General features: G+C 41.9%; 1 protein-coding gene and 1 long non-coding RNA gene across 2 annotated transcripts in view; one reads left to right on the top strand and one right to left on the bottom strand.

Moving 5' to 3' along the window:
* The window catches only part of LOC146975451 (uncharacterized), a 56,634-nt gene extending 33,068 nt beyond the window's left edge, over positions 1 to 23,566 (bottom strand). Inside the window, exon 1 of the long non-coding RNA XR_015037442.1 lies at positions 23,449 to 23,566. This is a non-coding gene — a long non-coding RNA (uncharacterized LOC146975451). The remainder of the gene's footprint in view (positions 1 to 23,448) is intronic.
* LOC146975450 (A disintegrin and metalloproteinase with thrombospondin motifs 8-like) lies at positions 29 to 26,695 on the top strand. Its single transcript, XM_085794819.1, has 10 exons — positions 29 to 859; positions 902 to 1,043; positions 3,513 to 3,752; positions 11,392 to 11,524; positions 12,867 to 13,034; positions 15,487 to 15,779; positions 19,571 to 19,757; positions 20,605 to 20,777; positions 21,907 to 22,082; positions 23,067 to 26,695. Exons 1-10 carry the CDS (start codon positions 249 to 251, stop codon positions 23,806 to 23,808), a joined length of 2,865 nt encoding a protein of 954 aa, XP_085650945.1. The 5' UTR covers positions 29 to 248; the 3' UTR covers positions 23,809 to 26,695.

The following is a 26,695-nucleotide window of genomic DNA, read 5'->3' as shown; positions in this document are numbered from 1 at the left end:
AGCGGTGCTGGTGAGTGGTAGACTACAACAGGAGCGAGCCTTGGCTTTGGGAATTACTAAGACACGGCAAAGCTCCAAGACAAGACTGAAATAAAAAACACCAGACACACCAGACCGAGACTGACGCACCGGAAACACCTTTAATCTGAAGAGATCTGGCTTTTTAAAGAGGATTTCTTGCTCTTTTTATTGTCTTTTACACACACATACAGGACTTTACACCCCCTTCCTCATCTCTCTGCAGGACGATGTGCTCCAGCTCCACTGTGCGTTTGACCGTTTTGTCCATGTGCGTAATAATAATGAACGCTGATCCCTTATTATTATCCGGGTCGGAGGAGGATGTTGTTGTACCTGTGCGGATTAGAGGCAGAAGCAGCAGCGGCGGTGGCCGCTTCTGGAAGAGGAGCGAGGAGCAGCCGCGGTTCTTCCTGCGCGCGTTTGGCAAAGACCTGACCCTGAACCTGATCCCGGACACCGGCTTCATCGCTCCGTCCTTCACCGTCCAGCGCGTCAGAGCTTTACGCAGCGGCGGCGGCGGCGGCGGTGCCAAACCAGCAGCAGCGGTGGTGGTGGTGGACGGTGGTGGAGAGGGAGAAGAGCTGAGGAGCTGCTTCTACTCCGGGAGCGTGGATCACGACCAGAGCTCGGTCGTGGCGGTCAGTTTGTGCTCCGGCATCTTCGGCTCTTTCATCACGGAGGGCAAAGAGTATCTGATTCAGCCCCAAAAAGCAGCGAGTTCCAGGGGAGAAGACTTCGCCGAGCAGCCGCACGTCATCCGGAGGAGGACATTGACGCGGAGCCGCGGTGTCTCCCTGCTGTTTGATCAGAAGCAGCAGCAGCAGCAGCAGCAGCAGCAGCAGCAGCAGCAGCAGCAGCAGCAGCAGCAGCACAACAGCAGCAGCGGGGAAAGTTTTACGCACGGTGACGCACGGCGGAGGGAACCTCGCCGCCGGAGACGCTTTGTCTCCGCGCCACGGTTCATAGAGACGCTGGTGGTGGCGGACTCGACCATGACCCACTTCTATGGAGATGAAATAAAGGTCAGACCAGACACACGATGAAATCACTCTTTCCTGCTGCACACACACACACACACACACAGATGATAGGAACCCAAACACACCTTAGTGTAACTTCGCAACTGTCTCATAAACAAACTCCAGAAGACGTCATCTGTTTTTCTTTCTCTCTCTCCATCTCTCTTCTCTTTATTTCCACCTCAGTCAGTCAGTCAGGATTCTTAGGAGTCTTAGGAAATATAAAGGCAGGGATTTGTTTTTCCTTGCTGCTTCATAAAACTGTTGGGAGCCAGGGAGGAAACCGGTCTGTCGGTCGGTGGGCTCTGTGTTTTCCACAGGCTGCAGAAAGAAAGAGGTCAGGGAACAGATATGCAAGCAATGCTGGAGCGCATTCCTCAGGACTTGGTCATGACTTGGCACCATCATCCATCCATCTATCCATCCATCCAAGGGGAAGATTCACCAGGCTTACGTACATAATATCTGCTGCGCTCACTCAGTCAGTCCCCACATGAATCCATTAAAAAATCCTGCTGCTGCACAAAAACATCCCCATGATGTCAGTGCAGCGAGGATGTAATGGATTGTGAGTGACAGATCTCCTGAGATAATCCTCCAGAACTAATATCAATCTGCTGCATCTCACAAAAAACATTCATTTACTTTATAAAAAAAAAAGAAAAGAAAGTAGGACGACTCAGGATCAGCAGCAGCAGCAGCAGCCAGATATTCTGGTCTGTTTGTGCTTAGAAGAAGCTCCTCAGCTGCCAAACACTCAGCCTCACAAAACCACAGACAGTCACAGACACAGACAAGAGACAAGTGGACGAGAGGCGAGCTACGCTGAGACACTGACAGACAGGTTTATTTTAGCTTTCATTCATGTTGCCTTGGTTTTGAGTGATTCAGAGGAAGAAAAAACACACACACACACACACAAGCAGCACATGTGGAAAAGTCTTTCTACAGAGAGAAAGAGAGAGTATCAACTCAGTCTGTAGATGTTCTCCAGATATTCACACACGTTTATTATGAATTACGAGCCGAACGCTGAGACACCAAAACCATGACAGAGCCGTGGAAACATCCCCACCTCCTCCTCTTCCTCCTCCTCCTCCTCCTCCTCCTCCTCCTCTAAAACTATCAGGAGGGGAGATCTCTTCCCCTAAGACAAAGGAGATCTTACTTTATACACATGATGGGAACAAACCCTCAGAGTCCAGGACAGAAACATGTGGCGCTCGGTGCTCTAAGTGCCATGAAGTGACGTCTCTTTTTGAGTCAAGTTTCCATTTTAGGAGGCACAGAAATTCCTCTACATGAGTAATGATGCACACAGTTATTTCTGAAGGCAAAATGACTAATGCATTAGTTAACTGCTGCTGCTGCTGTAGTACAGTCAGTGTAATGCATTTTTTTATTACTTAACTGGGTTTCGCTGGTATTTCTGTGGGTTTACACGTTGGCTGCTGCTGCTGCCACACGGTCCAAACCAGCCAGCGTTGCTCTTTTCTCTCTGTTAGTGTGATAAGAAGAGGGGTGTGTGTGTGTGTGTGTGTGTGTGTGTGTGTGTGTGTGTGTGTGTGGTCTGAGAGGTTGCATCACACGAGGAAATGGCAGATATGTTTTGAAGTATTTAGAAACACTGTCACCAGCAGAAACGTCCTGTTTGGTCACCGAGAGATTCAGTTGTTGAGCAAAACGAGTCATCGTCCATCACATATTTGGCTTCAACTTTAACTGTGCTGTTCAAGCTCTTGATTAAAGGGATAGTTCAACATTTGGCAAATTGGCCCATTGCCATAATCCCTATATAGTTTTAGCAGTAGGTTTGTTACCTTTAATTGTCGGTGCAAGCTATTTTTAGAACGGCGGAGCAGAGCCACGAGCTGCTCAGAGCTACGCTACGGAGGCTCATGGGATTTCTTGGTTTCCCTCATCAAACTCATCAAAAACACAATCCAACAACTCCACAACGCTCTGGTGGACAAGTTGTGAGCTGCACATTCATCACGCTATGAGATAATAACACAACGTTACCAGACAGAGTTGTTTTAGAGGGAAATTCATGCAAAACCGCTGATGCGTGTTGCCTTCAGGGACAGTTTTTCATCAAGCAGTCTCTGCATTTCCCTCTAAAACAACTCTGTCTGGTAACGTTGTGTTATTATCTCATAGCGTGGTGAATGTGCAGCTCACAACTTGTCCACCAGAGCGTTGTGGAGTTGTTGGATTGTGTATTTGATGAGTTTGATGAGGTGAAACCAAGAAATCCCATTAGCGTATTTCCGTAGCGTAGCTCTGAGCGGCTCTGCTCCGCCGTTCTAAAAATAGCTTGCACCGACAATTAAAGGTAACGAACCGACTGCTATGACTATAGGGATTATGGCAATGGGCCAGTTTGCCAAAATGTTGTACTATCCCTTTAAAACGTTCCTGTACTGTACATAGGTGTCAGGTTTTAAAGTTTTCCCTCCTTTTCCTCCGCAGCATTACATCCTGACCCTGATGTCCATGGCAGCTCAGCTGTACAAACATCCCAGCATCAAGAACTCTGTGAACATGGTGGTGGTGAAGATGCTGGTGGTGGAGGACGAGGACGTCGGCCCCGAGGTCTCCAGCAACGGCGGCGTCGCCCTGAGGAACTTCTGCTCCTGGCAGCAGCTCTTCAACCCGCCGAGCCAGAGGCACCCGGAGCACTACGACACGGCCATGCTGTTCACCAGAGAGGTGAGAGCCCAGATGTGGTTTTACTTCACACAGCTGCAGAAGGACAACATCGTCTGCATATACTAATGTTGCACTGCAAAAACTCAAAATCTTTCCAAGAGTATTTGTCGTATTTCTTGTCAAAATGTCTCATTTCTAGTCAAAACTAATCTCTTTCAACTTAAAATAAGATTCATTACCTAAAAATTAACTTGTTTTTAGATCATTTTCACTTGTTTCAAACAAATTTTCACTTGAAATTAGTAGAAAAATCTGCCAGTGAAAGCAGGTTTTTTGTGCTTGTAATAAGGAAGAAAAACTTGCTCCACTATCAGATTTTTCAACTTATTTCAAGTGAAAATATGCTGAAAGAAGTAAAAAAAAGTGTGTAAAAACAAGCTACTTTTTATGTGATGAGTCTTATTTTAAGTATAATTAGATTTTTTTTGACCAGAAATAAGACAAATATTCTTGGTAAGAGTTTGAGTTTTTGCAGTGTGTGATTATGTCTTGTAAGATGTCTAATATTCAGTTTAACAAAAAGAAAAAAAAAACAGACTTTGGTAACCCTTTAATTTACAGGCAGCTAATTATGTGATAATGTCAAGAAAAAGCCAAGAAATAACAATTTATTGCGTCATAATGTCTAGAAACAGTCTAGAAATAACCGTCAATTTCCTAGTAATGTCATGTTTTTCAAAAAGGCAAAAGATGCAACACGTGCTTTTCATGCTTTGAACGTTTTGGGCTATAGTAATATCAAGAAATATAGCCAAGAAATAACGATTGATTGCGTAAAAATAGCCCAGAAATAAGGTGTTAGGGTCGTTCTGGCCTTTCCCAAAAAATGCAAAGCATGAAAAGCATGTGTAATATTTTGCCTTTTTGAAAAATATGACATTACTATGAAACTGACCGTTATTTCTAGGCTATTTCCAGACATTAAGATGCAATAAATTGTTATTTCTAGGCTATTTCTTGACATTACTACACAATTAATTGTTATTTCTTGGCTATTTCTAGGCATTATCACATAATTAGCTGCTGTAAATTAAAGGGTCACCCAAACTTGAACTCAAGGTCCACTTATTAGCTTTTATCCTGGAGCTTTCATCGGCGTCTTCTTGGATGGAGTTTGCTCGGTAGCTGCAGAGATTCGTGCCTGAAACAATAGAGACTGAATCAACACTGGACTCTGACAACATCAGCTGACTGTGAACACCAGACGAACCCAAAACAAAGTCATTGACCAGGGTTCAACAGTGGACGGCTGCAGATAGAACCAGTAATCTGATCTATACCTGGAGTTTTCGATCCACCATAAACCGATAATTAAAAAAAAAATTGTATATTATATATTAAACCAAGTGGATTACGGAGATTAAAACAGAATTAAGTATAAAAGAAGACAAGAGGGCGTTTGTCTTCCCCTTTACAGTATGTCAAACTGAGAACTTAATACATACAGAGTTACAATGTTAATTTTTCATCAATTTGCAATCAATATATTATATTTTGTAAATAATATATATAATATAATGAACAAGACACATGAAAAAAGCACAACTTCTGGTATAGACTGGACATATGGCATCTGCGGAGGGAAAACAGCTCATAAACGGACGTCGGGTTAAACTAGACAGAACATGCAGATTCAAAACAGCAGCGGCTCGAGAACAGATCCTTGGGGAACGCCACATTTATAAGAGGGGGTTTTATTGTGGAGCTATTGTGGCTCCAGGAAATAAAAAAATAAATAAAAAAGCTGAATTCTTATAATGCTTGGGCATGAAACTTATAATTTAAAGCTGCACTAATGAATCTAAGAGGTCAAGAAGAAAGAAGACACTGTTCTCTGCACTCTCAGCAGCTGCAGGAACCAGTTTTTAGCAAAAAAAACACAACAAAAACTCATAAACTGAAGTGGAACATGCCAGCAGCACCAAATAGGAAACAGACAAAGTGTTACAGCAACCGGCTGTAAACAATAGATGAGGGCCAGATATGTTTCTGTGGAGCTGGTGGAGAACGAAACGGAGCTAAAACTACTTGTTTTCACAATTAATCGCGGTATTAAACGCCACAATTAATTAATCGCAAAGATTTCCAAATACCAATGTCACTTTCCAAAATAGATTATGTTGGAAACACAGAGGCAGATGTGGCGCCAAAGTGAAGGTAAATGTAAGAAATACTGGTCCATTTACCAATTATAACATACGATTGGTAGGAATTTAAATGTTAGCGAGTGATCTGTGCTAAAAAACAAACAATGATAAACTTAAACATTTGGTATAGATGACAATTAATGACTTGAAAATTGATGAGGGAAACCAATGAGCCTCCGTAGCGTAGCTCTGAGCAGCTCACGGCTCTGCTCCTCCGTTCTAAAAATAGCTTGCACCGACAATTAAAGGTAACAAACCTACTGCTATGACTATAGGGGATTATGGCAATGGGCCAATTTGCTAAAATGTTGAACTATCCCTCTAAAACACTTCCCCTGCAGGATTAATAATTGGTTAATGGTTATATATTAATAATAGAGACTTAAAACATTTAGTGTAAATAATTAGTAATGCAATTATATTTGATTTTACACATTCATATACATATGATGTAAATTAATTAATGCATAATAATCGTAACACTGTGATTATTTCTCTGACAATAATCATGACGTCCCAACTAGAGTGAGCTGAGTTCAGCTAACACAACACCGGCTGTAGAAAGTCAACGTTTAATCACATCTTCAACAAACAACAGTGGTTATGATCGATTTTTGTGCATGAATCAATACGCACCATCAATATATTATTTATTATTATTCTAAGAACACAGAGTCCACTCAGCCGTGATCGTCTGGTGTGTGTGTGTGTTTCGCTCCTCATTCACAGCAACAACCACCAGGATGAGTCATGTTTTAAGCCCTGGTGGAATTCAGCGTCGGGCTCGATCGGGCCAGCTGTGGCACATGCTGCGGTTTCATCTCCACCACACACACACACACACACATACACACACACACACACACACACACACACACACACACACACACACACATACAACCACACACTGCTCCACAACCAGAGGCTTTTACAGCACAACACACAGGTGAAAGTTAGAGGCAGTCTGTTCTGTTCTGAGCCACATGTGTGAGATTAGATCAGATGAAACAAGACGAGGTAAATAGAAATAGGATTGTTGGGTTTTTGGAGGAGTTGTAATCTTTTCCAAGCGAGGAGGGAATGTCAACAACGGTCCAAACTAAAAACTGTAGCTTTATGGAAGTTTTTTTTTTTTTTTTTTTTCTTTCGACAGGAAATAAATAAGTTCACAGGTCCTGAGGGTTGGAGCTGAGCTGTGATTGGCTGCAGGACGAGGTGTGAGCAGCAGAGCAGACGGACGCTCCTCTGTTATTAATGCTTTATAGGTCGACGTTTTATTGGTTGACTGGATGATGTCAGCATGTAAAACTACTAGGAAAGGAGGGCAGATGATGATGATGATGATAATAAGGAGGTATTATTATTATTACAGATCAGTCGTCCATGTTTTTCCATTTTTTCCACGGAGGATGGGAAGGTTCCTCATGGACAATGACGACACACTGCAAAAACTATATAAAAAAATAAAAATCTTACCAAGAATATTTGTCTTATTTCTAGTCAAAATAAATCTAATTATACTTAAAAAAAGATTCATCACATTTAAAAAGTAGCTTGTTTTTAGACATTTTTTACTTTTTTCAAGCAAATTTTCCACTTTAAATGAGTAGAAAAATCTGATAGAGGAGCAAGTTTTTCTTTCTTATTACAAACACAAACAACTTACTTTCACTGGCAGATTTTTCTACTTATTTCAACTGAAAATTAGTTTGAAACAAGTGAAAATGATCTAAAAACAAGTTACATTTTGGGTTTGACAAGAAATAAGACAGGCATTCTTGGAAAGATGCTTGGTAAGATTTTGAGTTTTTGCAGTGTAGCACTGCAAAAACTCTTACCATTTTTCTTATTTCTAAGATGTCAAAATGTCTAATTTCTAGTCAAAACAAATCTCATTATACTTAAATAATACTCATCACATAAAAGTAGCTTGTTTTTAGACACTATTTTACTTCTTTCAAGCATATTTTCACTTGAAATAAGTAGAAAAATCAGATAGTGGAGAATGTTTTTCTTTTTTTAAGTGGAAAGAGATTAGTTTTTGACTAAAATTGACACATTTTGACAAGAAATAAGACAAATATTCTTGGAAAGATTTAGAGTTTTTGCAGTGCAGCTTTACACGGTTCATCGTGGGGGGGTCGAGTGTGTAGCTGAAGAGAGAGAGAGGGAGCTGCCACTAGTGCCAGCTGTTAGTGAAAGTCTAAATCTGCCCTCTGGTGAATGTAGTGGAAACATTTTTCTCATGGATTTTTGTGGCCTTATGCAGCATGAGTGTGTGTGTTGTGTGTGTGTGCGTGTGTGTGTGTGTACATGAGTGACAGATGCTGTTGTGGAACGTGGTGTACAAACACACGCTGGGCTGTGTTCAACTGCTTCTCCAAGTCCAGATGTGTTTTGAATCACAGAGGGCTCCTCTCCTCCGCTGCCTTGTGGCTTTTTCTTTCTTTCCCTTTTTCTTTTTTCTTTTTGTTAATCCACAGACCGTCCCCGTCCATCTCCGTCGTCCTCCACAGACAGACAGACAGACAGACAGACAGACAGACAGACAGACAGACAGACAGACAGACAGACAGACAGACAGACAGACGTCCTCTAGGACAAGGAGGGGGGGTTGGTTTCTGATAGACCACACTATTAATTTTCCCACCCACAGCTCCGGACAGCTGCGTGCTGCAGATATTTATTTGCCGTGTTTTACGACGGAAACACTGAGCAACGTGTTTTTGATTTGTTTCTTCTTTAAAAATGGCACAAAAACCACACACACAACCACACACAACTGGACATATAGTAAAGACAGGGTTCAACATCCTACATGATGAATGTAACAGTGACCCAGCTCTGCACAAACACTTAGTATATTTATATGTATGCTGTATAAATGTATATAACAGGGTGAACTGTTTAGTCTGACAGATGTTTCTGGTCACTGTCCATTTACTTCTATTAGTGTTTATTACTATCCGTCTGATGGATGGATGGATGGATGGATGGATGGATGGATGGATGGATGGATGGATGGATGGATAGATGGATAGATAGATAGATAGATAGATAGATAGATAGATAGATAGATAGATAGATAGATAGATAGATAGATAGATAGATGGCAAAACATCAATTAAAATGCATTTTAAATGCCAAAATACATTAAAATATTATGAAATATAACCTACAATAGGCTATTTACTACTTTTTTCTGGTTACAGATTAGCCTGCCTCATTATTTTAATGTTTCTTTTTGTGCACTTTATAATGTTTTAATGTCTTCTTAGTTACCGGAAGCAATTTGAATGCAAAGTTGAAGTTGTAAATTTAAGTTTTTGAACTGGGAGATTCAGATTTCCAAATCGTCTCGAACGCAGCATAACTCCTGGAGCTACTTAAACATAGCTAACGTAAAGACTGTGAAGATTGGTGTAGAGTTTGATGTAGAAAACACATTTACACTCATTTATCATAGTAGTTTATTTAAACATCGTGGCATAACACACTTTTTTATTTTTTACTTTGGTTTTAACTATATTTCATATTGCTAGCATGCTAATGTGAGGCTAATACCAGAGATAATGCTAAACAAACTAAGCTTTCTGATAATAATAAGTATATTACAGTATTTCTAATCTATTGATAAATTAAACTTTAGTTACTTTTGAAATGACCTGTTTGTGGACAAAAAATAAAATAAAAACAACAGCGGTCCTTCAGAAGTCAGTTAAATTTCATATAGCTATAGCATGCTAAGGCTAATATGGCTAAAAAAGACTAAAATGTGAGGCTAATATGAGATAATGCTAAACAAACTAAGCTCTCTAATGAGTATATTATTTTTAATCTATTGATAAATTAAACTTTAGTTACTTTTAAAATGACCTGTTTGTGGACAAAAAATAGAATAAAAACAACAGCGGTCCTTCAGAAGTCAGAAAAGTTTAGCATTAAAAGTATATTTGTGCTATTGGCTCGTACAGGAATCCAGAAATACCAAGTTGAGTGTCCATCTGCCAGAGGAGCGATATTAATGTCAGAGCTGTGTTTAACAGGCAGCTCCACCACAGACACACAGGATTTAATCAGCATCATCGATCGGCCACGCAGGATCACAAACTGAGAACTGCAGCAGAGTCTTTTTTTAAAACTCTGGAAAATTACGGCCGTAACAACATGATAAAGTTTCCATCCAAAGCAATAAGTCTGCTCCTCTGTCAGCTGTCACAGAGCGAAACACAAGAGAGGCTGGAAAACATTAGCAACCTTCATTAAACGGCTTTAAACACACACAAAAAAAATAAGCTGTTTTACATTAGAACTGGGATTTATTTCAACGTGGGCTTAACAACCGTCACCGGAGCTGGAAGCCGATGGCGATGCTCCGTGAGTGGTGTCGGAGTAGCTACGCAGGCAGGTGACATTTCCAGTGACACGCTGATTTAATGTGGTTTAATATTCCAGTTCAACAACAAATTACTACTGAGAATCGACATAAGACACTGTCAGGGGATTATGGAAAGAATCACCAACATCCTTCGCTATGGCAGGCTAATGGGATTTCTTGGTTTCACCTCATCAAACTCATCAAATACACAATCCAACAACTCCACAACGCTCTGGTGGACAAGTTGTGACCTGCACATTCACCACGCTATGAGATAATAACACAACGTCACCAGACAGAGTTGTTTTAGAGGGAAATTCATGCAAAACCGCTGATGCGCGTTGCCTTCAGGGACAGTTTTTCAGCAAGCAGTCTCTGTATTTCCCTCTACAACAAAAGATATTCCTATGATTCGTGTCGTTTTCTCTTGATGATGTGATTTTTGTTGGTTCTTGAACCAAACAATCAACTCATCAAATCAACGAGAATATGATTTATTGTCCAGGGATGATGCACAACAGCATTGCGGCACATTTTACCTTTGATAAAAAACTAAAATTGCACCTCCTGTGATTTGGATATGAAACTGATCAGCCACGATATTAACACCAAACAGTGGTTTTTAATGGTGTAAGTCCTGTTTATACATGAATGGTAAAGTCCCAGACTTTCCGACTCCATTGTAGACACAGTAAGGTAAGATAAGATAAGATAAGATAAGATTAGATAAGATAAGATGTACTTTTTTGTCCCCTAAACTGAATCGTCCATACAAAAAACACAGTACAAAACCGTATCACTATGACATGGCATCCTGAAGCATGAGACAGTATACAGCACCACTAGATCAATAAATAAGACACAACCCTAAATCCATACCAAAATAGAATGTCGTTGATGTTTCTGTTCTTTGCCGACTTCCTTTTTTCATTATATTTTGTTGTTTTGCAGTGACAATAAAGGCTAAACTATACTACTGTATACTGCCACACTTCTATACTTTTTGAACATCATATCCCTGTCAACTTCTCTGGACCTCATGTTCACCGCGGCCTCCGTCGTTGTGTGTGTGTTGTATTCATGTTAATAATGTGTGTGTCTGTTTGTCTTGCAGGACATCTGTGGACAGAAGAGCTGCGACACGCTGGGCGTGGCCGACGTCGGGACGATGTGCGACCCCAAGAGAAGCTGCTCGGTGATCGAGGACAACGGGCTGCAGGCCGCCTTCACAGCTGCACACGAGCTCGGTCAGATCACGTTCCACTGTCCTCTCTGTGTGCGTCTGTACACTGCAAAAACTCAAAATCTTTACAAGAATATTTGTCATATTTCTTGTCAAAATGTCTAATTTCTACTCAATACTAACCTCTTTCAACTTAAAGGAATGCGCCAACATTTATTTTTTTACGTGTCTTGCCTCACTCCCGAGTCCATGACCAGCAGATAGACACCATCCTTTCGACTGTGCGTGCAGTAACAAGGGAGATAGAGCCGTATCGCCCGTAATTAGCTTAGCTCAAACACTGGAAGTGTATGGGTAGTGTTAGCCTGCCTCCTACCCGAGCCGAAATCAGCAGTCAGAAGCTGATTTCATTTTAGCTCTAAACTCTGTAAATATATCACTTTATCGACATTTCAAACATTTTTAGGTGAGAAAGTAACCGTTTAGATCAGCAGTGTGTCGTTAATTTGTCTAAATACCAGCTACTCAAGCTAGCCGTTGTGACCAACGCACTTCCGGTTACTTTCACAAAATAAAACACCCGTTGCCCTTTACATACAGAAAACCATGACGATAGAATTTGTGCTTTTACTTTGAAATAGGAAGCTAACCTACCCTCGATGTAGCTAGCTTGAACCAAAATAAACCGTCTTTGCTTGAACCCTCCGTTTTGACCGATCTCGTCCCGTTAGCGGCATTTGACCGCTCAAGATGCCTTACCGGAGAGTTTTGTCAGCTCTGAGACGAAGATCGGCCCGCCGGTTTCCATTTAGAGTTGCTGAAGAGTTTCTCTGATGACTTTAGGTGGAGGCAGGCTAACACTACCCATACACTTCCAGTGTTTGAGCTAAGCTAATGTCGGGCGATACGGCTCTATCTCCCTTGTTACTGCACGCACAGTCGAAAGGATGGTGTCTATCTGCTGGTCATGGACTCGGGAGTGAGGCAAGACACGTAAAAAAAAAAAAATGTTGGCGTATCCCTTTAAAATAAGACTCATCACCTAAAATCAATCTTGTTTTTAGATCATTTTCACTTGTTTCAAACACATTTTCACTTGAAATAAGTAGAAAAATCTGCCAGTGAAAGTAAGTTTTTCATGGTTGTAATAAGAAAGAAAAACCTGCTGCTCCACTATCAGATTCTTCTACTTATTTCAAGTGAAAATATGCTTGAAAGAATGTCTAAAAACAAGCTACTTTTAATGTGACGAGTCTTATTTTAAGTATAATGAGGTTTGTTGCGACTAGAAATAAGACAGATATTCTTGGACAGAGTTTGAGTTTTTGCAGTGTGTGTGTTTGTGTGTCTGTGTATATGGGAACAATCTCCTTCTTATCACCTCTGTCCCCCTCTCTCCTCTGCAGGTCACGTGTTGAGCATGCCTCACGACGACTCCAAGACGTGTGAGCGGTTGTTCGGGGACCTGGGCGGTCACCACCTGATGGCGCCGCTGTTCGTCAGCCTCAACCGCACGGCGCCGTGGTCGCCCTGCAGCGCCCTCTACATCACCGAGTTCTTCGACAACGGCCACGGTGGGAAACATTTCCAATAGTATACGGCTGCAGACCCTTAATGCCACCTAGTGGTTGACTGTAGAACTGCAACTGCACAGTCTGGAACCGCACTATGGTTTTTTGACAGGGCAAAATCCAAATAAAACGCCAAGATCTAATTGTTTGTGAAGCTTGGAACACGTTTAAACTTTTTTAATAACCTATTTAATGCTTTTAAATGTTCTATTGCATGGAGTTACTATTGGTTTTGTATGCTAATGGATACAGATATGACAGATACGAAATATGGACAATCTGGATGGCAGTGGGAATGTGAGTATCGAACGTGAATCACATTGTTCGTTTAATGTCATAAAAGTTTTTGTCGAAAATGTATCTGACATTTTATATTTTATGAACACGTTAACACACATAGCCTATAATTTAATTTCTGTTTAATTTAAGCACACAGTATTAAAAGTATCTCAGTTTCATTAACAAAATGTGCATATGAGACTATCGTAGTAAACGTATTCTGGTCAAACGGTCGTTACACTGTCAGATACATTTTCGACAAAAACTTTTATGACATTTAACGAACAATGTGATTCACGTTCGATACTCACGTTCCTACTGCCATACCATATTTCGTATACATTATCTGTATCCATTAGCAGACAAAACAGGTGCTGTAGCAAAAAACCAAGGGGTCTGAATGTGCAGGTCTCCATTTCACTTCTTCGCCCCAGATTCCTCCTCCTCCTCCTCCCTCGTGCATGTCGTGCATCTCGTATTGTTTGTATCCTTGCTAGACCTACCGGTGAACCTTCTTTCCCACTGAGTCATACTATGGACTTCTTCCTGTTCTCCGCCTCCGCAGCCAAGAGCAGCAGCTGGTGTCAGCAGAATGTGCTCTTTATCAGTTGGAAAATGTCTCCGAACAAAAACTCATGTGGCTGGGAATGTTCATGCCGAGCTGCGGACGTCATCCACGGCCCCAGACCTAGAGCTTATCGAACGTTATAAAGAATCATTAGTGGAACAATGAATAAATTCAGATGTAGAATAGAATAGCTGGTCCAGGTTCAGGTTCAGATTTGGAGCGCTGGGCCGTCTGTCAAGAGTTCGCTGCGTTAGTGAAATCTGAAGGACTTGTTTTTATCGTGGGGACGCAGCTCGGAGGTTTTTCCAACACACTGACTGGTGTCACATCGTCACCTTCAGAGTGACTCACTAGCTGAGTTTACAACACGGAGCCAAATACTCTGATTAGAATCGCTTCAGATGTTCAAACCAAATGGAAATGCTCCGTATAAACAATCAATCAGAAGAAACGAAATAGAATAATAGAATTGGAGGAGAAGAGCCTGGTTTCTGTTTACTACGAATTTTCTGGTCTTCTAGCGGATCCAGAAATCACCAAATTCACCAAAGTAAAAGAGTTCACCAACATAAAACTTATAAACTAGACATTAACTTGTAATACAATTAAAGAAAAAGGTTAACTTAATGGCTTGGGGATTTTCTTGTAAATTGTATTCATTCAATTAAAAAGTTTCACCGCATTTTATTAGGTTGGTTACGGTAACGGTCAGTTTCATAGTAATGTGATGTTTTTCATAAAGACAAAAGATTACACATGCTGTTCATGCTTTGAATGAATTTTGGGGAAAGGCCAGAATTTCTCTCCACCAAGACCAAATGACCGTTATTTCTGGACTATTTCCACGCAATCAATCAACTACAGTATATTTCTCCACAATACTATGAAATTGGCCATTATTTCTAATCCAGGCTACTTCTAGACATTATTATGCAATTAATTGTTATTTCTTGACATTACACTGCAAAAACTCAAAAATCTTACCAAGAATATTTGTCTAATTTCCAGTCAAAACAATCTTATTATACTCAAAATAGGACTCATCACATTAAAAGTAGATTGTTTTTAGACACTTTTTTACATCTTTCAAGCATATTTTCACTTAAAATAATCTGATAATGGTAAAGTTTTTCTTTCTTATTACAAGCACAAAAAAAACTTGCTTCACTGGCAGATTTTTCTACTTATTTCAAGTGAAAATTAGTTTGAAACAAGTGAAAATTATCTAAAAACAAGTTAATTTTTAGGCGATGAATCTTATTTTAAGTGGAAAGAGATTAGTTTTGACTAGAAATGAGACATTTTGACAAGAAATAAGACAAATATTCTTGGAAAGATTTTGAGTTTTTGCAGTGTATCACGTGATCAGTGGCCTGTAAATTAAATGGTTACCAAAGCTTCTTTTCTTCTACTGTTTTCTACTAATCTGACCGGCAAAACTTCCTTGTGAATTTATCCTGATTAACGTCTTGTTGCAGACGCACGTTTTAATCCGATCAGTGAAGTTGAATTTCCAATCAGAATGATTATAATCAGACTGTAGACAGAACACACATGTGAACTAACTCCTGTCTCTGTGTGTGTGTCTCTGTGTGTGTTGTTGTGCAGGCGACTGTCTGCTGGACGTCCCGGAGAGCACCATGCCGTTGCCGCGGGAGCTGCCGGGCACCAAGTACAGCCTGGACCAGCAGTGCCAGCAGACGTTCGGCGAGGAGTTCGTCCACTGCCCCAACACGTCGGACAGCGACATCTGCAGCCAGCTGTGGTGCCAGGAGGACGGCACGCCGCAGTGCACCACCAAGAACGGCAGCTTACCCTGGGCCGACGGCACCGCCTGTCGCCATGACGCCGCCTGCCTGCACGGCGTCTGCACCGCCACGCAAGAGGTGATGAAGCCGCTGGTAAGAACACAGCGTTTTTCTCTTCCACCGGTCTGAACACGGTACATTTATATTTACATGACATCGTTCAGGGATACAACAAACTCATCTTATGGTTTTCTGATGTGTAAGACAAGATGAGGTTGGACATGCCTGGATTTAAAGGGATAGTTCAACATTTTGGCAAAGTGGCGTATTGCCATAATCCCTATAGTCATAGCAGTAGGTTCATTACCTTTAATTGTCGGTGCAAGCTGTTTTTAGAACGGCGGAGCAGAGCCGCGAGCTGCTCAGAGCTACGCTACAAACGGAGGCTCATGGGATTTCTTGGTTTCCCTCATCAAACTCATCAAATACACAATCCAACAACTCCAAAACGCTCTGGTGGACAAGTTGTGACCTGCACATTCACCACACTATGAGATAATAACACAACGTTACCAGAGGGAGTTGTTTTAGAGGGAAATTCATGCAAAACCGCTGATGCGTGTTGCCTTCAGGGACAGTTTTTCGGCAAGCAGTCTCTGTATTTACCTAGAAATGCAAATGCAAACTGAGATAAACCTCTACATGTAACAACAACAGTCGAATACTGCGGCTGAATCTCTCCCGTTAAATCATCATCATCATCGTCATATTTATTTATATCGACTCCCAGTCAACATTTAATCCACTTCTAGTGTTTGGAGTTTGGAGCAGTGGGGAAGCTTTCTGGTGAAGCTCTGTCTCCGTGTGGACAACAAGTTTCTGAGGCTGCGTTCATGGGAAACATCTTGTTTGTAGAAGCTGGAGCTGCTCGGTTGCTGCAGCAACAGAGGAGCTGTTTAAACTCACTCTCTGTGTTTCATAACTGGAAACTTGTCACCGTTTTATCTTTTCAACGGGAAGACGGCGAGGCCCGACACTAGAGAATAATATCGTTTCCACGTGTTCCACCGGGAACCAGACGAAGGATGAAGTTGTGTTTGAAGTCTGTGTTTCCTCCTCCTCCTCCTCCTCCTCCTCCTCCTCCTCCTCCTCCTCCTCCTCCTCGCTGAGCGATGGCACCGAGTGACAGTTACACAACGACGCTGTTGAGACTTTGTGTGACAGAACAGAGACTGTGTGGACGTTTCCAGTGATTTACTGATGGAGAATATTAAGAACTGATGTTTTAAAGAGAAGGAAGATCCTTCACAATCCAGCAACAAGACTCAGACCAAACTTCCACCCCAGTGGCGTGCACAGGGGGGAGGCAGGGGGGACAGTCGCCCCCCCTAAAGTGCCCTCTTGGAAGCCAAAACACGGATTTAAGTGCCCTCTTGGAAGCCAAAACGCGTGCTAAAGTGCCCTCATGGGGGCAAAAACGCATGCTAAAGTGTCCTCTAGGAGCCAAAACATGTGCTCAAGTGCCATCTAGGAAGCCAAAGCGCGTGCTAAAGTGCCCTCTAGGAGCCAAAACACGTGCTAAAGTGCCATAAGCCAAAACGCGTGCTAAAGTGCCCTCTAGGAGCCAAAACACGTGCTAAAGTGCCATCTAGGAAGCCAAAACGTGTGCTAAAGTGCCCTCTAGGAGCCAAAACACATGCTAAAGTGGAGCCAAAACACATGCTTAAGTGCCCTTGAGGCACCAAAACGCGCGTCAAAGTGCCCTCTAGGAGCCAAAACGTGTGCTAAAGTGCCCTCTAGGAGCCAAAATGCGCGTTAAAGTGCCCTCTTGGAAGCCAAAACGCGTGCTAAAGTGCCCTCGAGGAACAACCCGTGCTAATGTGCCCTCGAGGAGCCAAAACGTGTGCTAAAGTGCCCTCTTGAGTGGCGAGGATGTGTTATATGTGCCCTTTTTTTCCTTTTCGCCCCTGCCCTTCAAAAAGTCTGTGCACGCCACTGCTCCACCCACTCCTCCTCCGCCTCTCTCATCTCTCCATCCACACCTCTCTGGGTCTGGATGCTGCAGCTCACGGTATGTTTTGCTGAGTCACTTCCTGTGAGCTGCACACCTCGGAGCAAAAACACACTCATGAGTCAGCGACTTTCTGAAACAATCGTCTGTGATTTCTCTTTTGGCCCCGATTCAGTTTTCAACATAATAATTACCTAAAATTAATGAATTGACTGTGAGTTCCTCGTCTTGCCCAGATGTAGGTTTTTAAATCACAGTTTGTTCCTGAGGACGTTGTGTAACGAGGGTTGAGACTAAGGCACCTTGAGCTAAACCCGTTCTGTCATCTGAGGTAAAGAGACTGAAAACCTCCACGCTTCACTTTAAAGCCAGAGAGAGAGAGAGAGAGAGCGCGCCAAGAAAAATGGGAACTTCAACGTTCACAATTGCATAACAATTGGGCGAAATCCCTGTGAGGAAAAAAAGTTGTGTGTGTGTCTGTGTGTGTGTGTGTGTCTGTCTGTGTGTGTGTGTGTGTGTGTGTGTGACGCGAACTGAGGGTTTTAATCCACACTGAAACAACAACAGAGATCAGAAACGTGTTGTGGAGTTTAGTCTGAATTAAAGTTTAAAGACTTAAAGATCGGAGCGACACTTGAACGCCTCACAGTTTGATTCCTCCTTGATATTTTCTCCTTGTGTCATAATGACACATCTGTTTATGAATTGTGATGTTAGCTGCTCCAAACTCATAAAACATCTGGAAGGGACGCCCACGACTACACAGACACACACACACAGATAGACACACACAGGAAGCTGCAGCATGGCAGGTTTTCCCCCCGCCCAGCCCGGCGCTGAGTGACACATGTGGCAGGAACTCGGGTCGGGGCTGACAGCGGGCGCGTGCCGGTTCGAGGCCTCAGCAGCGCTCGGGGCCGCGGCCGCCAACACGCTGTGAGGCCTCGAACCCAGAAGCCCAGACTGTGGTTTGGAGCGAGAGGCTGAGATTGGCTTTGGCACCGAGCGCTAACCAAACACTCGCTGCTCTTTTCTCCCTCCCTCTCTCAATTCAAGTCAATTCAGTTCAATTCAATTCAAATGGTTTTATTGGCATGACATACATTATACATATTGCCAAAGCAAGCGTTTGGAAATAAAAATAATATTAATGATCGATCTATCTATCTATCTATCTATCTATCTATCTATCTATCTATCTATCTATCTATCTATCTATCTATCTATCTATCTATCTATCTATCTATCTATCTATCTATCTATCTAGTGTTGTGATTACTGTAGAAATAAATTGTATAAATCAGTGTTTTTCAACCTTGGGACCGTCGGAACCCCACGTGGGGTCGCCTGGAATTCAAATGGGGTCACCAGAAATGTCTAGTAATTATAGAACTTTTTTTTTTTTTAAACTAATTATTATTCTTTTTAAAATTATGATTAAAAACACGACACAATCCAAAAAAACTGTATACTATACTTTCAATTTCTCAAATATAAAGAGTTCAAATAAAATGCAGCATAAAAAAATCAGAGGTGGCGCATCTTGATTGACGGCTCGCCAGAAGTTTGTGATGTCATAATGGGGTTGCAAGCCAAAAAAGGTTGGGAAACACTGGTATAAATACAAAGAACAAAAGAACAAATAACAAATGTATGCGTCAGCTGACGAGTGTCACTCCCTGTCCCTCCGTCTATGGCAGCAGAGACATAGACAGCTGCTATTTTATTATTCTTTGATTCTTCCTCCAGCAGGATGGGCAGTTTTTCCTCATCTGATAGTTTTAAAAAACCTTTTGCTATTGATTCAAATTTTGGGAAATATGTTTCTCTAATACTTTATTATAATTTTCACATTTGGTGAGGAAGTGTAACTCTGTTTCTGGTTGACTAAGGCTCTCCCTCCCTCCCTTCCTCTCTGTCTGTGTGGGTGCAGGTGGCGGTGGACGGCGGCTGGAGCTCCTGGGGGCCGTGGCAGCAGTGCTCCCGGACGTGCGGCGGCGGCGTGGAGTTCTCCTACAGGGAGTGCAGCGACCCGGTGCCTCAGAACGGCGGCCGCTACTGCGAGGGCCAGAGGGTCCAGTACCAGTCCTGCAACACGCAGCCGTGCGACAACAGCGACGGTGAGAAACCAGACGGACGGAGACCTCAGAGCGCTGACTGGGTCTGATCAATGTGTTTGATTAGTTAGGGTGGAGGGCTGTTTGCATTACATCACTTTATTGTGTGTTGGATACAAATATAAAATAAAAACTGCAAGTCATCAAAATCTAAAATCAAATGCAAATATTAAACATTTTTGACCTAACCTTTATTGTTTTGGTTCAGTAGAGACAATGACAAGAATGAATGATTAATGATGACATCATTAATTAGTCGTCATCATTGAATCACATAAGTTCACTGCAAAACAAATTCACTGACTTTGATACTTAATATTTTATCTATCATATCTATATTCTATCAATACATTGATACGTTTAGGTTTGTATTGATCAGTTGATCTTGAACTTGAATCTATCTATCTATCTATCTATCTATCTATCTATCTATCTATCTATCTATCTATCTATCTATCTAGCTGTCTAGCTGTCTGTCTGTCTGTCCAATCTTTCTTTCTTTCTTTCTTTCTTTCTTTCTTTCTTTCTTCTTCTTTCTTTCACCATTTGTTCAGACTAAACAATCTTCAGTGTTTCAGCCTTAATTCAAATAGTCAGATCATGAGCAGTCCAGTATTTTACCAGTAATGATAATAAACTTTTAACAGTTTTAAACCAAACTGTGGAGGTTAAGTTACTACTTCTAATCATATATTAAATTGGTTATATTCATTCATATTCATCATCTTATATTTTATTTTGGTGAAGTTGCTTCATTTTATCCAGTTTATCAGTCATTATGTTTTTGAAACCACATTCCTGTGATCTGATTGGACGCCGTCCGTCTACTGTGTGTGTTTCCCTCCGACAGGGCGGAGCTTCAGGGAGCAGCAGTGTGAGGAGTACAACAGCCTCCGCTACCTGGACTTCAGCGGCAACATGAAGCAGTGGATCCCCAAGTACGCCGGCGTCTCCCCCAGAGACCGCTGCAAACTGTTCTGCAGGGCGAGAGGCAGCAGCGAGTTCAAGGTGTTCGAGTCCAAGGTAGAGAGTCCAACACACACACACGCAAACTAAAAACTCCTGGGTTAAAAAGGGACCAGCTACTTTCTGGGTTATTTTAAGTACTTGACCCAAAGGTTAGGGTTATATTGACTAAAGTCTTGGGTTAATTTTAACCGAATAGTTGGGTTGGGCCTGCACTAACGGCTTGAACTGGTGCTGCTCTGGGTCTCCATGGTCTGGTCTGATCACTGGAGACTCTAGAGGCAAAAGTCGTCCTGTAACACTCTTGAATGAACCTCAGATTCAAGATCAGAAGAAAGAACCAAGGAAACACTACAACAGTTAGTGAGAATAACTCCTGTACTTGTCCAGTCCACGTCATACACAGGTAGGCAGGCAGGGAGGGCAGTCAAATCCAGTCAGGGGAAAAACACCAAAAAACCAATGACCATATACAGGCAAAGTAAAAAAAACTAGGCAGGCAAACACTCAACGTGTGATTGTTCTTATTATACATGTGTTCACAACCCAGAAAATGGGTTACTCTATGAAAAATAAATCATAATTTTAACCTAACTCAAGCAATAACCCAGGAATTTTTAGTGTGTAACCCAGATAATGGGTTACTCTTTGAAAAATAACCCAGAAATGGTATACAACCAAACAATAATTGGGTTAAAATATTAGCTCTATTACCTAGAAAATAAGTCACTCTCTGAAAAATAACCCATCATTTTAACCCAACACAAGCAACCCAGAATTTGGGTTAAAGAAATAACCCATGAGTTTTTAGGGTGTAACCCTGATAATAACATTTTAACCCAACACAAGCAACCCAGAATTTGGGTTAAAGAAATAACCCAGGAGTTTTTAGGGTGTAACCCAGAAAATTGGTTACTCTTTGAAAAATAACTAATAAATTTAACCCAATACAAACAACCCAGAATTTGGGTTAAAGAAATAACCCATGAGTTTTTAGTGTGTAACCCTGATAATGGGTAACTCTTTGAAAAATAACCCAACATTTTAACCCAACACAAGCAACCTAGAATTTGGGTTAAAGAAATAACCCAGGAGTTTTTTAGTGTGTGTCACTTTTTTACACTGATGAGGACTGTGACCCTGAGTTAAAAAAATGTTTTCATCCTCTTTCCTTGTGTTGATGCAGGTGACCGACGGGACGACCTGCGGCCCCGACACCACGTCGGTGTGTGTGCAGGGTCAGTGTGTGAAGGCCGGCTGCGACCAGGTGATCGGCTCCAACAAGAGGGTGGACAAGTGTGGAGTGTGTGGAGGCAGCGGACTCACCTGCAGGAAGATCACAGGCTCCTACAACAAAGCAACGTGAGTGTTGGCTGCTGCATCATGCAAACAGAAACAAAAGAAAAGAAAAAGGAAAATGTGGTCACACGCTTCACACCCGCTGAAAGACACGTTCACATCTGCAGCTAAGTCTCTGATTGGTCCAGAGGCTGAAGAGCAGAAAACCAGAATCACTTCCTCTAGATTTTATCTTGATGCTCTGAGATCTGAGAGTTTAACACAGAGAAGTCTGAACATGAAGAGCTGAACGGTTGGTAGCTGTGTGTTTGAACAGAACCAGAACCAAACTGTTTTATCTTTTTATTTAATTTTGAAGTGATAATAAATCCATCTCAGTGTAGTTTTCCATCTCCTCTCTCTCTCAGCTTCTCTCTGGAGCTCTAGTAACAACAGGTTGGTGTCAGCCAATCAGAAGAGAGGAGGAGGCTCTGAGCCTCTCTTCTGATTGGCCGACTGTTTGTAAAGGTACTAAAATATAGAGCAGATTTCAGAATAAAACACTCAGAGAAAACAAATCCTGCAAGTTGTTGTTGGATGGATGGTGGGTCCAGGTGGTGAGGGGGCGGGGCTTTGTTGTGACATCACAAAGTGACAGGAAGTCCTGACGGCTGGTTTTAAGGCTCAGTTTCTGAATACAGGCTGTGTGCATTTCTCTGTGGACTGAGGCTTTGATACTTTCACAGTATTAATATAGAACCTAGAGCTGCTTTATAATCACACGACACATGGACATCTACCTTTATACTGTATGGAGCTTTAACACAAACATCTACCTTTATACTGTATGGAGCTTTAACACAAACATCTACCTTTATACCGAATGGAGCTTTAACACAAACATCTACCTTTATACCGAATGGAGCTTTAACACAAACATCTACCTTTATACTGTATGGAGCTTTAACACAAACATCTACCTTTATTTTGAAGGAGCTTTAATACAAACATCTACCTTTATTTTGAAGGAGCTTTAACACCAACTGATCTCTGTCTCTTCTCCATCAGATACGGATACAGCGACATCGTGACGATCCCCGTCGGCGCCACCAACATCGACATCAAGCAGCGCAGCCACCGAGGGATCAAGCACGACGGGAACTACCTGGCCGTACGGAGGGAGAGCGGCGGCTACATCCTCAACGGGAACTTCTCGGTGTCGACGGTGGAGCAGGACATCCCCGTCCTGGGCGCCGTGCTGAAGTACAGCGGCTCGTCCACCACGCTGGAGCGCATCCAGAGCTTCCGGCAGCTGAAGGAGGCCATCACCGTGCAGCTGCTGGCCACGGCCGGCGACGCCAACCCGCCCAAGGTCAAGTACACCTTCTTCATCCCGAGAGACGCCGCCTTCACCAATAACAAGTCCAAGGACAAGAAGGGCTCCATGCACGTCATCCACGCCTTCGACGGGCCGGACTGGGCGCTGGGCGAGTGGTCCGAGTGCTCCAAGAGCTGCGGGTCCGGATGGTCCCGGAGGAACGTGGAGTGCCGAGACGGAACGGGCATCCCGTCCAACCAGTGCGACAAAGACCTGAAGCCCGTCGACATCCGGGCCTGCGGCGACGCGCCCTGTCCCATGTGGCAGCTGGGGCCGTGGTCCGCCTGCTCGCGAACTTGTGGCCAGGGCGAGCGGCGCCGCAGCGTCCTCTGCATAGAATACACCGGGAAGATCGCGGAGTCGGAGAAGTGCGACCCCAACAAAATCCCCGAGCCGGTGTACGCGGAGTGTCTCAACCAGGAGTGCTTATGAACGAACGAACAGACTAAGACTGAGCTCAGACCGACAGAGGACTGAGGACTCTCACTGTGTCTGACTGCACTTCGCTAACATGGGACGGGTCGGTGAGCTGGAGGAGCACAGAGGGACAACAGCTGAGACAGGACCACAAAGAGACACACAACAACCACAAAGAGACATAAAACATACAAGAAATGACCATAAAAAGACTAAAAATTAACTCAAAGACTCAAAACAACCACAAAGAGACGTAAAACATGTACGAAATTACCATAAAAGGACTAAGAATTTACGCAAAGACTCAAAACAACCACGAAGAGACATAAAATGACCACATAGAGACACACAACAACCACAAAGAGACATTAAACATGCAAGAAATGACCATAGAAAGACTAGAAATTTATGCAAAGACTCAAAACAACCACAAAGAGACCTAAAATAACCACATAGAGACACACAACAACCACAAAGAGACATAAAACATGCAAGAAATGACCATAAAAAGACTAAAAATTGACGCAAAGACTCAAAACAACCACGAAGAGGCATAAAATGACCACATAGAGACACACAACAACCACAAAGAGACTTAAAATGAAGAAAATACACTTACACAATTAAGACTGTAAAGAGACAAAGAGAAAAACACATTTCAGGACCAATGATTTGTATCATCAGAACAGACATGTCCTGTGATTTTCAGCCTCCTTTCATATTTAAATGAGGAGGGACCGTACCTGAAAGTAATAATTTCAGTTGTCAGTATGATATAAGCTAAAAACATCCTACTATTTTCATGAAGAGTGGGAAACACCGTTTTGTTTTCCGACTGTAAAGAATCTCTCTTACGTATTTTCACGGGAAAAAATTTGGCTAGTGGAAATTCTGATTGGCTGGTGATCAAAAAAGTTAATTTAGAGAGAGACTAAAAGTGACTATAAAGAGAGACAAAATGACCACAAAGAGACAAAAACAGCCAGAGAGAGACTAGAAATGACTGTGAAGACACAACATAAGGAGGCAAAGAGTCAAAATGACAATAAAGAGACACAAAACAACCACAATGAGATGCAAAAATGACTGCAAAAAGACTAAATCAACTCCACAAAATGACTGCAAGGACACAGCAAACCAACAAAGAGACACAAAATGATTACACAGACTCTTGTCATGACTAGGAAAATAGAAGAAAATCACCACAAAGACACAAAAAAGTCACACCTGACTGCAAAAATACAAAAATACAACAACAAAGACACATACAATCACTATAAAGAGACAAAATGACTAAAAAAGACACAAAACATCTGGTCTGAGTGGTTCTTCTGTGTCTCTGAGACCGGGACAGTCCTGGTCCAGAGGTTCTGGTCGGGTCCGGTCCGGTCTGGTCCAGTCTGGTGGGAGGACTGGGGGGTCTCCATCCTCCATCTCTGTGTCCGCTGTCTCCTGATCCGTCCATGTTTCCATGCCAACTGGTCCCATCGAGTCACATCCAGGACGTCGGCTCGGCTTCGTCGTCTTCTTGTTGACGTTTTTTTTGACAAACCACTATTGAATCGATGGAAAAATCTACCTCATGTTGATGTTTGTATAGATGAAGGTGCTGAGTGTGTGTTTCCTCCACAACCATCAAGTTTTTTTCTAGTCCTGCTTCCAACAACACAAACGCCCAGTTGTGTTTTTATGTTTTGTTTTGTTTTGTTTTTTAAAGCGGGGCTCGAACATAGCTGTCAAACACCAGCACAGTGTAAATATACCTCCGTTCGATCCCCTCTGAAGCTTCCATCGCAGCCATCCACCTGTTCACTGCAAAAACTCAAAATCCTTCCAAGAGTATTTGTCTTATTTCTTGTCAAAATGTCTCATTTCTAGTCAAAACTAATCTCTTTCCACTTAAAATAAGACTCATCACATTAAAAATTTACTTGTTTTTAGATCATTTTCACTTGTTTCAAACAAAATTTTTTTCAATCTAAGTTTTTTGTGCTCGTTGCTCCACTGTCAGATTCTTCTACTTATTTCAAGTGATAATAGGCTTCAAAGAAGTAAAAAGTGTCTAAAAACAAGCTGCTTTTTATGTGATGAGTCTTATTTTAAGTATAATGAGATTAGTTTTGACTAGAAATTAGACATTTTGACTAAAAATAAGACAAATATTCATGGTAGGATTTAGAGTTTTTGCAGTGTTGTTGAGGAGATCGGTACGGTTGAAGCTTCTGTTTTTGATTCCTGATCTTTTCCGCACACACACAAGTTTTCATTCACAAAAAACAGCCACCGATTTAAACCTGACCATAGTTTGGACTTTACAATCGTCCCCAGTTTGATTGAAATTGACATAAAAGAGTATAATTGGAGTGTGATTAGACTTCCCCTCTTCTCTGTAGTTGAGTTTGAACCTCTTTAACTTTATTTCCCTGCAGGTTTGTGATGATGCGACGAACATCGGTACAAACACTTTAACAATGCAACGGTCGTGTCTTTTAGAGGTGTTGTTGTTACTAAGTTAAGTTATTAGCTTACTATCTATCGTGTATATGAAAAATAACATTGATTTTATTCATTTTCAGACTTTTTTTTTGTTAAACCCTCACAGTTGCTTTTTTTTTTTTCAGACTCTGGTTTGTATATTTGATTTCTTCATTCCTGTTGTTAATTTACAGTTATGTTATAAAAACAAAAGAGATGAAGTATTAGGCCTATATCCCTTCAGTGAAGGACCATACTATTTTATTATTATTATTATTATTATTATTATTATTGTTATTATTACAGCTTCCTTTTTAAGCTATTTATTTTTGTAAAGTTTTTACCTTGGACATGTAATTAAAAAATGGCAAATGCTGCTGTCTTTGAGATGTTTTGTCATAAAAAAATGGTCAAATAAACACATTTA

The sequence above is a fragment of the Trachurus japonicus genome, chromosome 13 (assembly GCF_045865225.1).
Source record: "Trachurus japonicus isolate A0001 chromosome 13, Traja_1.0".
NCBI classification, from domain to species: domain Eukaryota; kingdom Metazoa; phylum Chordata; class Actinopteri; order Carangiformes; family Carangidae; genus Trachurus; species Trachurus japonicus.
This window is presented reverse-complemented; position numbering and strand designations above follow the sequence as displayed.

Bases quoted from the DNA above. Each gene is read 5' to 3' on its own strand.
- LOC146975450 (XM_085794819.1), top strand. From the start codon at position 249: ATGTGCTCCAGCTCCACTGTGCGTTTGACCGTTTTGTCCATGTGCGTA. The intron at 1,044-3,512 runs GTCAGACCAGAC...TTTCCTCCGCAG, and splicing joins TCTATGGAGATGAAATAAAG to CATTACATCCTGACCCTGAT. The intron at 15,780-19,570 runs GTAAGAACACAG...GTGTGGGTGCAG, and splicing joins AAGAGGTGATGAAGCCGCTG to GTGGCGGTGGACGGCGGCTG.